The sequence below is a fragment of the Hippocampus zosterae genome, chromosome 8 (assembly GCF_025434085.1).
Source record: "Hippocampus zosterae strain Florida chromosome 8, ASM2543408v3, whole genome shotgun sequence".
Classification (NCBI taxonomy): Eukaryota; Metazoa; Chordata; class Actinopteri; order Syngnathiformes; family Syngnathidae; genus Hippocampus; species Hippocampus zosterae.
This window is the reverse complement of record NC_067458.1, coordinates 23,161,142-23,173,506: the sequence shown is the minus strand read 5'-3', so window position 1 is coordinate 23,173,506 and position 12,365 is coordinate 23,161,142. Positions and strand designations below refer to the sequence as shown.

At 44.9% G+C, this 12,365-nt stretch overlaps 1 protein-coding gene across 1 annotated transcript; it reads right to left on the bottom strand.

The window, feature by feature from the left end:
• Positions 1 to 5,802: 5,802 nt before the first annotated feature.
• On the bottom strand, positions 5,803 to 11,333 carry barhl2 (BarH-like homeobox 2). The gene is made up of 3 exons (XM_052073874.1): positions 10,201 to 11,333; positions 8,834 to 9,059; positions 5,803 to 6,397 (listed from the first exon to the last, which is right to left on the bottom strand). Exons 1-3 carry the CDS (start codon positions 10,802 to 10,804, stop codon positions 6,040 to 6,042), a joined length of 1,188 nt encoding a protein of 395 aa, XP_051929834.1. The 5' UTR covers positions 10,805 to 11,333; the 3' UTR covers positions 5,803 to 6,039.
• Positions 11,334 to 12,365: the final 1,032 nt, after the last annotated feature.

The window sequence follows — 12,365 nt, the reverse complement described above, 5'->3', positions numbered from 1 at the left end:
AATAGAAAAAATATCATTAAATATTTGTTTTTTTTTTTAAAAAGTTACTTCAAGTTAAAAATATGTGTTTTTAAAATACATATTTTTAAATTTTTTAAATTTTTAAAAATATGTATTTTTAAAATACATATTTTTAAATGTAAGCCGTTAATACGATACATAAATTGTCGGCTACTTGATTTAATTCATAAAAATAAGGATACAAGATTCACTGAATCGCCATTTAAATCGTAAATAATGTTGGTCGTAATATATACATTTAAAAAGAAATACAGGGATTCTAAGATCTCTGCTCAAAACAAATACATTGGGAATATAATTTTTAAAAAATCGAAACAAAAAATCAATTATAAACAATCCTAATTGCATTTGGAGGTGGGCGGGGGTGGGGGGGTCAGTAAATAAAATAACAGGCTGTGTGTTACACGTGTTGACAAAATGTAGGCACAATATTTGAAGCACTTTTCGGCTAAATATAAGAAACATTTTTTTAAACTTTTTTTTTTTTAAGTTATTGAATTTGAGATAAAAGCGTTCACGGTTGCCAGCAGAGTTTCTTCGCCTTCCATCTGAACATTTTTAGTCCACTCGGTCAGTTGTGTTGTCCGAAGGCAACAATGCGGAAGATGCTGCAGAGATATTTTGGGTGGATGCTCGCAGGGGCGGATGAAGAGAGGGGGAGGAGGAAAGGGTGGGGAGGGGGGGCGGTGTTAAGACGCTATTTAGTGAGTGATGTCGGCAGATGTGATAATGAGAGGCCAAGCAGAGCAAGTGTTAGCTCATTATTGTCATGAAAAAGATATGGCGGCGTTACATCAGCGCGCGGCGAGAAAAGTGGCAATTAAAAGGAGCCTCGCGAGGTTCCCGCTGCAGGCGAGCGCAGACGAGAGGCGAGCCGAGCGAGAGAGAATATCCCTCCCGAGAAAGCCCATCTGTTGTCAATAAGCGAGAAAAGAAAGAAAGGAAAGAGGCCTTAATCCGCTTTCTTCACGTCTGCTGCCCTCGCGAGCCACGCAAGCCGTCGCCGGCCCGCCGTCAGCTTGCGCGCAATTTCCATGTCGCGCTGAAGGAGTCGTCGTCGTCGTGGCGATTTTGTGGGCAGATTTGGTCACGATCTGGACTTTCGTTCCCTCGATTTCGAGACGTATCGATTCAAGAGACCTTTTTGCGTTTAACTCGGATCATATTTGTTGCCTGATTGGAATACTTTTAGACATATACAATGTTTGGGGGGGGGAATAGATTCTTTTTGGGAGGGGAGGGGCGGGGCGAGTGGGAGGGATCACAAATTTCGAGAAAAGTTAGATTTGAAGATGTCGAGAAACTGCCTTTCTTCCATGGACGGAGCATTTTGTTTTTGAGGGCGGGAAAATACAACTTCATTTCTACAACATATGATGAAAAAATTTGAATTAAATTTTCTTTGAAAAAGCACTTTTTTTTTCTCTCTTGAGAAAAATGACCAAAAAAAATGTCTGAGAAAACGGAACTTTCAAAATATTTATATATTTTATAATATTTATAACAGCATGTCTCTCTTGGGGGAGATTTTAGTGTTTCTAGAAAAGCGGAAAAGTATGACTTTCAAAAACAAGTCGAGAAAAGCACATTTCTTCCTTCAAAATAAAACAGGATGCTTTTCTTCAGGGAGGTGGAAAAAATGTGATACGACTTTAAAAAATGTCTACAAAAGTCCATTTCTTTCTTGAAGACAAAATATTTTTGGTACTAGGAAAACACGCTTTTAAATATTTGTAGGGGAAAAAAACGACACATTTTCTAAGAATATCGACCCGACTTTTGTGAAAGTGTGACTCGAAAAAATGTCTAGAAATGGCATTTCTTCTTTGGGGGGGGGTTTGGGGGGGAATATGATATTTTTATTGAAGAAAAATTTCAGAAAATTAACCATCTTTGTCTCCATTTTCTGATCCGCTTTATCCTCAGTAGGCTGGGGACACCCTGAACCGGTTGCCAGCCAATCGCGGGGCACACAGAGACGAACAACCATCTGCGCTCACACTCACACCCAGGGACAATTTGGAGTCTTCAATCAGCCTGCCATGCATGTTTTTGGAATGTGGGAGGAAACGGGAGTACCCGGAGAAAACCCACGCAAGCCAGAGGAGAACATGGAAACTCCACACAGGAAGGCCGGAGCTGGGATCGAACTCATGACCTCGGCACTGCTAACCACTCGCCTACTGTTCCGCCCTCTAGAAAATGATGTCTTCAAAAAAAAATTGCATTTCTTTGTTAGGGGTAGGCGGGTGGGGGGGGGCGGGGGGGTCTCCAAGAGAAACAACATCATTGATTGAAAAATATGATTGATGAAATGTTGAGCAATCTGCTTACTTTTTAAATTAAAAATATCATTTGTATATATAGCTTTTTTTCGAGGAAAAAAATGTTGGTGTTTTTTTTTTTACAGTTTTGGAAAAACTTGACCTCAAGATCCACAGAGGACAAAAAGTCTCCACACACCATTTTTGGTCCCACAAATTGAAAAAGAATTAACAAAACCTCATGACCACCTTTGACCTCTCCTGAACCTGAAAAAAATTAATCTTTTCAAGACGAGAACTCAAATTCAAACAACTGCCATTCATGGGGTTGCACAAGTGTGCACACCCTCTTGGGAGTGGTTTGGGATTGCGGTCCAACCGAACCAATCCACATTCGGCTCCTTTTAAACGGTAGCCCCGTACACACCTGCCTGCCGCCTTTTCATGTTTCACTTTAGCTCCTCCAGTCTGTGATCCTTTTGATATTTGATCTCATCCTTTCATCCGCTATATTTATTATTGATTTCAATACTTCATAACCGCCAACAAGTTTTTTATTTGTCATCCGCTTCTTGTAGATACGGCACTCATATTGGACCTGCCCCTCCCCCTACCCCCCATCCCCAACTAATTTTAAAGCTTCAGTGTATTTACCATCATTTCTCAAAGAGGACAACAAAAAAAAATCAAGAGTTCACAAATAACGTGTAAGGATCTGAGGGATAATGTTGAAAATATGGACCGCACAGAGTGTTTCCCGTGTGAAAAGCTCAACCTGCCAGTCAGCTTCACGCTGTCACTTTCGCTCACGCTCAAGTGTGACCCACTTTAAACAAGTCGCTGCTGCCACTTGCTATGTTTGCGCCACCATTTTACAGCAAAAAAGAGAAAAAAAACACGCACGTCAACTAACTCCTCAGAAAAATGATTGACTTCTAATATTGTATTTTTTTAAGGCGTGTGCCTTAATGGATGAGCAGGTCTCGACGCCGCCACATTAATTCTGTTTGGCTCGCAGGCTGTTAATTAAGCGCGCGCGCACGAACACACACACACACACACACATTTACACAGACGCCCCTTCTCCACGCACCCGCGGAGAGCAATAAATAAATCATAACGGCGCAGAAGTCATGCATATGAGCAAAAACGCGCTGCTGCCGCAGGATCTGCGCCCCGCAAAATGGCCAAATTTGCGAGTGTTTACTTAAAAAATAAAAGTAAATTTAATAAATGTACTTTTCTGAGAATAGCATTAATTTATGTCATTTTATTTTCATCAATGTGGAAACAAAATTATTCTCTGTCTTCTTTACGTCATATTATTTCCACTTAGTCGAGTGGCTTTCAATGTTATTTAAAATAAAATTGAAAGCCGGTCATAAATAATTTATTTATTATGGGGGAGGCTTTTTTAACCAATCATATTTCAGCTATCTTGTGTTGCCAGGTAAATTAACGAGCAGGTCCCTGTTCGCTGTGAGTGAACGGGGCACAGTCAGCTTGCAATAGCCAATCACCTGCCGTAACTCGGGCCAGCTAGAAGGCCTTACGTCGAGACTGGCCGTGCGCGTTCGGTGATTGGATTAGCGCCTTTTCCGTTTACTGGGACTTGTTCAATAAAGTTTCTTGAAAAAAAATAGTTGGATTAGCACCTGCTAGTGCTATCACAGCATTTTAATCCAAAATGGCCGAAGGCGAAGACGTTGATCTGGTTGCAGGACTACTTTCCACACAATTTTCAAGACGGACCTTCCATGAAAAGCTATATTGTGCGAAGAGGTCGCCCAATTCCTGCGCTAGCTAGCCTGTCCCAGCAAGGAAAAGGTTTTGTCCGTCATTTTCAGACGAGCACTTATGAACGGTACCCGTGGCTCACAGCCTCTGAGAAAAAGCTACAAATTGTAATTGCGGGGAAGGCCTGTTGCTTGCAACGGACCGATTTGGTGTTTGGAGCCACACTGGATTGTTTGACCAAGGCAGCAAGGAAACATCAGAGCACGGCTGGGAACTGTCAAGCTACGGTGCGTTTAAAAAAACGTTTGGGGGGGGCACTCGCGTGGATCTGCAGCTCAGTGAACGGGCACTACATTGGTGAGTAAATGAATTTTATTTTACATTTCTTCATGTCATTTTATTTCGTTCGTATTAAATTAATGGTAACGAAATAAAATGACCAAAAAAATGTATCAAATCTGCTCACCTGCCATTTATAATGGCGCATTGTAGTTAAATTCGTGCACAAAAGTTCGTTCAATCTCAGCCGGTTATTTGCTGTTGTGTCGCCGATTGTCAAAATGCAAATGATCTGTTGTTTACTTTATTTTCAAAGTATTAAAATGTTGTTATAGGTTGGTTGGTGTCTTATATGAAACTGCGATATTGCGCAATTTATTGGAAAGACTTCTTTAAGATCACGCAGCGTAATTTGGGTGGCATCTTATTTAGTATTTTAAAATCATCTTTTTACTTTTGACAATATGTGTAAATTTAATTTCCTGCTCTTAATTGTGAATGCATACTTGATGGTTTTAAATGCTCCTGAAGTGCTGCTTGACGAGCCTATTCAATTGCTTGTGTATGTGACGTCACTGCAGGCCTAAGGTTGAAATGTGAGTACTTAAAAGTAAAACATCAAAGTTGCAAAATGATCACTCATTTATCGCCACTCAAGTAAACAATTTTCGTGAATTTGCAAAGGACGTTCCTGTAAAAAAAAAAAAATAATAATTATAAAAAGCGTTCCAAATGGGTTGGCAAGTGACCCTAGATCTCCCCCATCAAAAATGTCAAAGGAACTAATGTGCTAAAATGATGAAGCTGACCATTTGTGCACTAAAGTTGAAAGATGTTGACATGCAAATGTTGTCATGATGGGGGAGGGAGGGAAAAAAATAATCCTCTCAGATGAAAACCTGCAAGTGCACACATATATCAAAGCTCAAAAACCAACCAAAAAAAGATGACGTTGTCAAATTGAGGGTCAAAAATTGAAAAATGCATATTTTCACGAGGTCGAAATGCAAGTGGCCGTCATTGTAACTGTGAAAAAAAAATATCTGGACGCATATCCGCTCCACCATACCATTCAAAAAAAAATCCCCAATGATACTTCAAAGTCTTATCATGTCGAATAATCACAATGGCAACAGTTAACGTCGGATGCAGTTTAGCACGGGCCTCAAAACGGTCCCTGATGGGAGTGTGTGGGGGGGGGGGGTACAAGTGGCTCCCCGTGCAACCCTGCTGGCTTTTGGAGAATTTGTCGCTTTTTTTTTTTCTTTGTGGTTTGTCGCGCTGAGAGGTGCAGAAATGCGCAAATGCGTTCCGGTTGTGTGAGCAGCTGCCAGGCCACATTCCCAAATGCCGGCGCGTGCACGCGCAGTCACTGCAACCCCCTCGCATCTGCCAGCCACCCCGATAGCGAGCGATTTTTTCACTTTTGAGTGATTTTTTTTTGTTCTTTCCAATCTAAAAGGTTTTTTTTTGGTGTGTCCGGCCCCAAAAAAAGGGAGAGTTGTACGTTTGCATGACGTCTTTATTCATTCCGTTCGTCTCCATCTAATAATAAACTTTGAACTGTTTATTTGCTAATGTTAAGTGGGTTTTTGTACAAAAAGACAAAGAAAAAAACGGACAATCAGACGCGAGCAGTCCACGTGGTCCCGAGTCATTTGTCTCCTTTTACCCCCCCGCGCGCGCGTGGATTCGAATGACTTTCGTGTTTTTTGAGTTCGTTAGTTTTTCTGCGTCCCTACCGCGCGTGCGACGGGCTCGACAGGGGATTCAGTGCCGGCTGTCCCCCCGGTCCGAGGCCGTGGATGAGCACGCGAGGCACCAGCGGCCTCTGGATGCCCGCGGCCGCCGCCGCAGCCGCCGCCGCCGCGGCCGCCGCCGGGTGCGTGTGCGGCGGGTGCGGCGCGGAAGGAGTCCGGTACATGCTGCTGTACATGGCGGCCGCCGCCGCCGCCGCCGCCGTGCCGCCGTCCACCGAGCCCAGCAAGCTCGGGTGGTAGAAGTAGGGCGACGGGAACATCCGCTGCAGGGCCGAGTAGTTGCCAGCCTCGGCCAGCAGCTCCAAGCCCACCGCCGTCTGACGCTTCCACTTGGTCCTGTGGGCCCAAACGCAACGTGAGGCCGGGCGCAAATCAAAATCATAAGTGATAACGATACAACAAATTGAATTTGGAAGAAAAAAAACATGCACACACATACGCTTCGGTACTGGATACGGATTTCGAAATACGAATATAGAATGGGTGTGAAGCTCGGGTCCTGGAGGGACGCCGTCCTGCATGTTTTCCAAGTCTCCATATGTGGTATGCATTTAGAATATTGTTGTTGTTGTTGTCTTTTAATCTGCGTGATAAATTGGGGGTGGTGGGGGGGGCGTGCTTACTCAAGAAAAAAAAACATCTTAACATGAAGTGGAGCTAACTTCCGGCAATCCAGTCCACCATGCGATTAGGTCATTTTGACCCCCCCCCCACCCAAAAAAAAATATTGATGATGGGTTACTGATAATAAAGGGGAAAATATGTTTAATTAGTGTCACTTTTATACAAACGAAAAGTTCCCAAATACTATAGCTGCATGCGAGCCATATATGGGCATGTATCCGGTGCACCGTAAAATTTGATGGATGGAAACAAATATTTTTTTTGTTTTGTATGGAAAAATGCGAGATGAATTGTGGGAGGAAAATAGTTGATTTTAATACACACTAGCGAGAGAGAGAGAGAAAAAAAAGCTTCAAAATCAGCTTGAACCAACTTCCGGCATGCGGGTCAAATGTGGGCGGAAATCCATTCAAATTCAATATTTTTTATTTTAAAAAAATATTCATGACGTTATTGTCCGTGGTAATGCGCATAAAATCCTTATTGTCGTTTTGGAAAAGTTCCTAAATCACTGGTGGCTAACTTTCGGTGGTCGGGCCATTGATGGGCATGTACACTATCGATTGTTAAATTTACATAAAGATATGGATTTAAAAAAAAGAAGTTTGGGTGTCCAGAGTAAAATGTGTGCGTGGTATGGATAATTAATTTCATTTCACATGGTAGAGAAAGGGAAAAAAATAAGTGCAAACACATGACCCATGTGGGATTTGGGCTTTGTGCGGGGGGGGGGGGCGGCGTTTTCTTTTTCAATGTGCATGATGGATTTTTTTTTATGGTGATATTATTTTCTTTTTAATAAAAGCTAAATAAGTGAAGGTCAAAATCTTGAACCCATATATGGGCATGCAACCGATCGACCGTGGGAATGAACTTTTTTGGCGGGGGGGGGGGGTGCGGAATCGTTGGTCTTTTTTTTCTGTACGATGAATTGGGGGGGGAGATGCTTTCCATTGTCATTTTCAATGACAAAATTGTCAATCATCGGTGGCCAACCTGTGTGTGTGGGGGGGGGGGGGGGGCGTCAAATTTGGGCATACATCCTGTCCACCTGTATTATTCTAATAAGCACAATGAATTGAGAAAAAAAATATTTCCACGTCAATCACGGGTGGTCAACTTTTGGATGTGGGCCATATATGGGCAAAATATCCAGTCCAACATGCAAGACCCCCCCCCCTTCCCCAAACCTCGAAATATTTAATGTGGTAATGATAATGATTGATAATTTTGGCTATAATCATAGAGATCTTGATGTATTATGGAGAAAAAAAAACAGTGTGGTCAATTTCCGGTAAACCAACCATGCAATAAAACACTTGAGGAAATCATGAAAACGCTCATAATATATATATTTTTTAAAAAGTCATAAAATGGAGCGTGGGATTTGGAAAAAGAACCCCTTGAACGAAGCGGCGCTTCGGCTGTTATCGACATTTGCATTTTCAGCCGCATGCGGTGAATCGTTTTGTTCTGCAAATCAACCATTCCGTCTCACAAGAAGCGTTGACGGCCAATTATGAAAATAATAACTCATCATGTCATCAGAGTAGCAGTAGGAACCACACCGGGCATGTCGACGATTTTTTTTTTTGTTGTCTCGAATTTGCACGATACAAAAAACACGTTTCCGCCACCGGTAATTTCATTGTTCATCACCGCAATTTGGGGATTCGCGCATGTGGGCACGCCGTAAATTCAAGTGAGGAGGGCGAGAAGGATATTTTGGGCGTTCGGAATTGGTCCATCTTTGAAAGCATGTAGGGGGCGAGGGGGGGTCGGGAGGGGGCGGAAAGCTACGGAATATCTCCCACTCTGCATAACAATAACTGACATTGGAATTAATCGTGTCGTATTTAAAAAAAAAAGAGCCATCAACAGCATCGATCCGACATCGATTCTTCCCCTCAATCAATCAATCAATCAATCAATCAATCAATCAATCAATCAATCAATCAATCAATCAATCAATCAATCAATCAATCAATCAATCACTGGGCATCATCAATCGAACCGAACTTTCACGTCTTGTCGCCAAAACAAGTTTAGTGCAGAGAAGAAGAAAAAAAATCCAATCTGTTTTTTTTTTTTTGGGTGACATACAAGACCCCCCCCCCCCCCCCCCCCACGCCGCGCGCGTTGGCGTACCGTCTGTTCTGGTACCAGGTCTTGACCTGCGTGTCGGTGAGGTTGAGGGCGGCCGCCAGGTCCATGCGGTCCTGCACGCTCAGGTACTTCTGCCGCTCGAAGCTGCGCTCCAGCTGGTTGAGCTGGTGGTCGGTGAAGGCCGTGCGCGCCTTGCGGGGCTTCTTGGTCCGCGCCGGCGGGCTGTCGCGGCTGCTCGAGATCTCGCGCTCGCCCTCCTCTTTGCTCCCTGCACGCACGCCGACCACAACATCAGCCGGGCAGGCCATGAAAACTTCTGGGGCGGGGTTTCAACCTCTCAAGACTAGGGGGGGGGGCGTGCAGTCGGGGTTTCTATCACTCAAAAGATGGGCTAAAATGGTTTCGTTCTTCCAAAAATGGGACTTGTGATCTTAAATATTGCCCTTTACGTTCAACATAAAGCACATCCTTCTTTGAAAATGTACCAACGCGTTGCTTGATAATATTTTCTTCCTGCCAATATTCAATCTTGCTTTTCTTTTTCTTGAAATCTTCATTTTTTGAATTACACAAGATGTTTGTTTGTTTTTTTTTCTGAAGTGACCGATAGATTTCCGTTTTATTGGGGAAATGTAGTTTTGGACTTTTCTTCCTTAAAATATAGTTTTGCTTAATTAAATATTAACCGTTTTAAAATTTACAATTAATTTCATTGTGAATGACGCGTTTTTTCAAAATGAACATTTCTTGTAAAATGAACATTTTTTCCTCTCGGAAGGTCGGACTAGTGTTTTATTTTATTATTATTATTTTTTTGGGCCGCCGGAAATACCCAAAGAAGCCCTTTTAAATGCAATCTCAAACATTCGTCACAATCCAATTTGTGGTGCGTGCATGTCGATTCTTTTCACTGGTTTTTAACAATTCATTCGTATGACGTTAAAATATTGACAGCAAATTAAAAAAAAAGATGAATTGAAATCATCGGTCCCATTTTTAACAGCGCTGTTTCATATTCGCGACATTGCACGCGTGCTTTTGTTGAAACGAAAAGTCCAGTTGCCTGCCTGCCACTTTCTCCGCCACCCCCCCCCCCAATCAAATCACCTGCGTCAACTTATAAATGAACTTGAGCTGAGGCGCGTGTTGTTGTAAAAATCAATATGTCAATGTATTTGTAGCCCCCACCCCACCCCGCGTTACCCCCCAACACCCTTTTCTCCTCCTGCCTGGAGGAGTAACAATCATCTCTCTAATTGAGCCACCAGGGAGGCTCCGCGCACAGCTTCTTCCTTCTCCCGTGCATGCACCAGCAACAACCCCCCCCCCCCCCCCCCCCCACACACACACACACAGAGCCACAGCCAGCAACCAACACCACCCCCGGCCCTCCTCCCCAGCATCCGTACCGTTGCACTTGACGTCGCCGTGCAGCAGCATCTCCTCCCGGCGCTCCATCTTGCCGCCCCGGCCCTCGTCCTGGAGCTCCAGCTTGGGCCGGAAAGCGTCCGCGGCCGAGGCGCTCTCGGCGGCCTTACTGGGCGACATGGACACGCTGGTGCTGTATGGCGCGCAGGCGGCCAGCGGCTTGCCGTCGCCCAGGATGTCCTTAATGAGGAACGACGAGGTGGCGCTCCGCGGGCCGCTGCAACCCGCGCCGGCCGCCGGGAGGAGCAAGTGGTGGTGCGGCGGCGGCGGCGGCGGCTGCGGCGCCGCCGGAGGAGGCTGCGAAGGCGGCGACTGCGGCGGCCCGTGGTGCTGGTGCTGGTTGAGATGGTGTTGTTGTTGTTGGTGCTGATGGTGGAGGTGGTGATGGTGGTGGTGGTGGTGGTGGTGGAGGAGGAGGTTGGCGTCGGGGTCCGACGGGTGCTCCGCGGTGACGGAGAGCGGCGACGAGGGCGCCGTGCCGGCCACCGTGTCGGCGTCCGAGCAGGACGGTGGCGGCGACGGCGTGGCCCGGCCGCCCGCCAGGATGGTGTCGATGCCGAAGCTGGAGCCGCTCGATGTCTCCATTTTAGCGGGAGGGGGTCGTCATAACAGCCCGGGCGCGCCTCTCCCCGCACCACCCCGAAAAGTTGTCACGCCGACGCAAAAAATAATGATAATTTAAAAAAAAAAAAGGAAAAAAGGGGGAAATAAGTCCACAATCCAGCAGGTGAACTTCCACAGCATCCACGCGCAGGTCTTCCCCCCTCTCCCCCCCAGATCCAATTCTTCTTCTTTAGCTTTCTTTTTTTTTTTTCCAATTTTTTTTTATTTTATTGGAAGTTGCGTGAAAGTTGCGCGTCAAAGCGCTGGCGTGCTCCGTCCGGCTGCCGCATCACACTCCGCACTCGCTCGAACCTTTTGCCGCTCATCCCCGCACTCGCGCGCTACAATGACTTCCTCAAGTGACGTCACGGCCAAGCGTCGTGTGTGTGTGTGTGTGTGTGTGTGTGTGTGTGGGGTGGGGGGTGCGATTAATATTTTCTCCTTTCTAATAAACACGGCAACACTGCTTGTCTCTTCGTAGCACTCCAAAAAAGAAAGAGCCTCCTCCCCCCGCCCCCCCCCCACTCCTCCTCCTCCTCCACCTTCTGCTGCTGCTTCTTTTCATCCACCTGCTCCTCCCTCCTCATTGGCTGACGCCCAGAGCCCGCGGGCCAATCAGCACGCAGCTTCTTGAAGCGGATTCTCGATGCCTCGGCTGAGAAATGAAGCTTCCCCCCCCCAGCCCCCCTCCTCTCTGCAGGCCTCAGCGGCGAGCTTTTATTTTCTAAACACTCAAAGAAAATGGGACTTTTTGTCTTTTTCCCCCGTCTTAAAACAAAACAAAAAAAAAACAAAACGAGATTTAATTCCAACGACGTGGTAGGAACACGTTTGCCCCCCCCCCCACTTCATTTTTTTTCTTTGAAGAAGATAGTCTCTTTTGTGTGTGTGTGTGTGTGTGTGCGGAGGAGCGAAGGCGTTAATGAAGTTTGTCATTTTTATAATTAGTCGAGTCATTTTGGGCCGCTAATGAGCTCGCGAGATCAGCTGACAAGCACTTTGGTTCATTTGCACACAATGTTTTTACAATTTACTATTCATTGGTATCCTGCGGCAATATTCATTTTGAATGACTTTGAGATTCCTTCAGTGTCGGGCTTGACGTCAAATGCAGTTTATTATAAATGAACATCTTGTTTATTTGATGCATGTATCCCCAACACCGTAATGGAACTCGTGAAAACGAATACAAACAAATGTGTGTGTTGTTTACGCTTATTTCCCTTAAATCGACGGATTGAGGTTTTCCAAGTCTTCCGTTCTAGACGAGATATCGTTTATTAACGTTTATCAACATTAAAATGCCGTCCGTCCTGCGGGGTAATCCGTAAAAATGATCGTTTCATACCGAGCAAAGGATGCCTTTGTAGTTTAAAAAAAAACCCGCATCTCATCGGACAGTCCGTCGGGTAAAAATGAACGAAGACTTCAAAAATAAATCAAAGGAACACGCGATTAAAAATTATGAATTAAATAAAAGAACTTCTTAATGAAGAAGGAGGTGTTGTATTATTAAGATGTTAGGGGGGGGGGGAAAAATGAG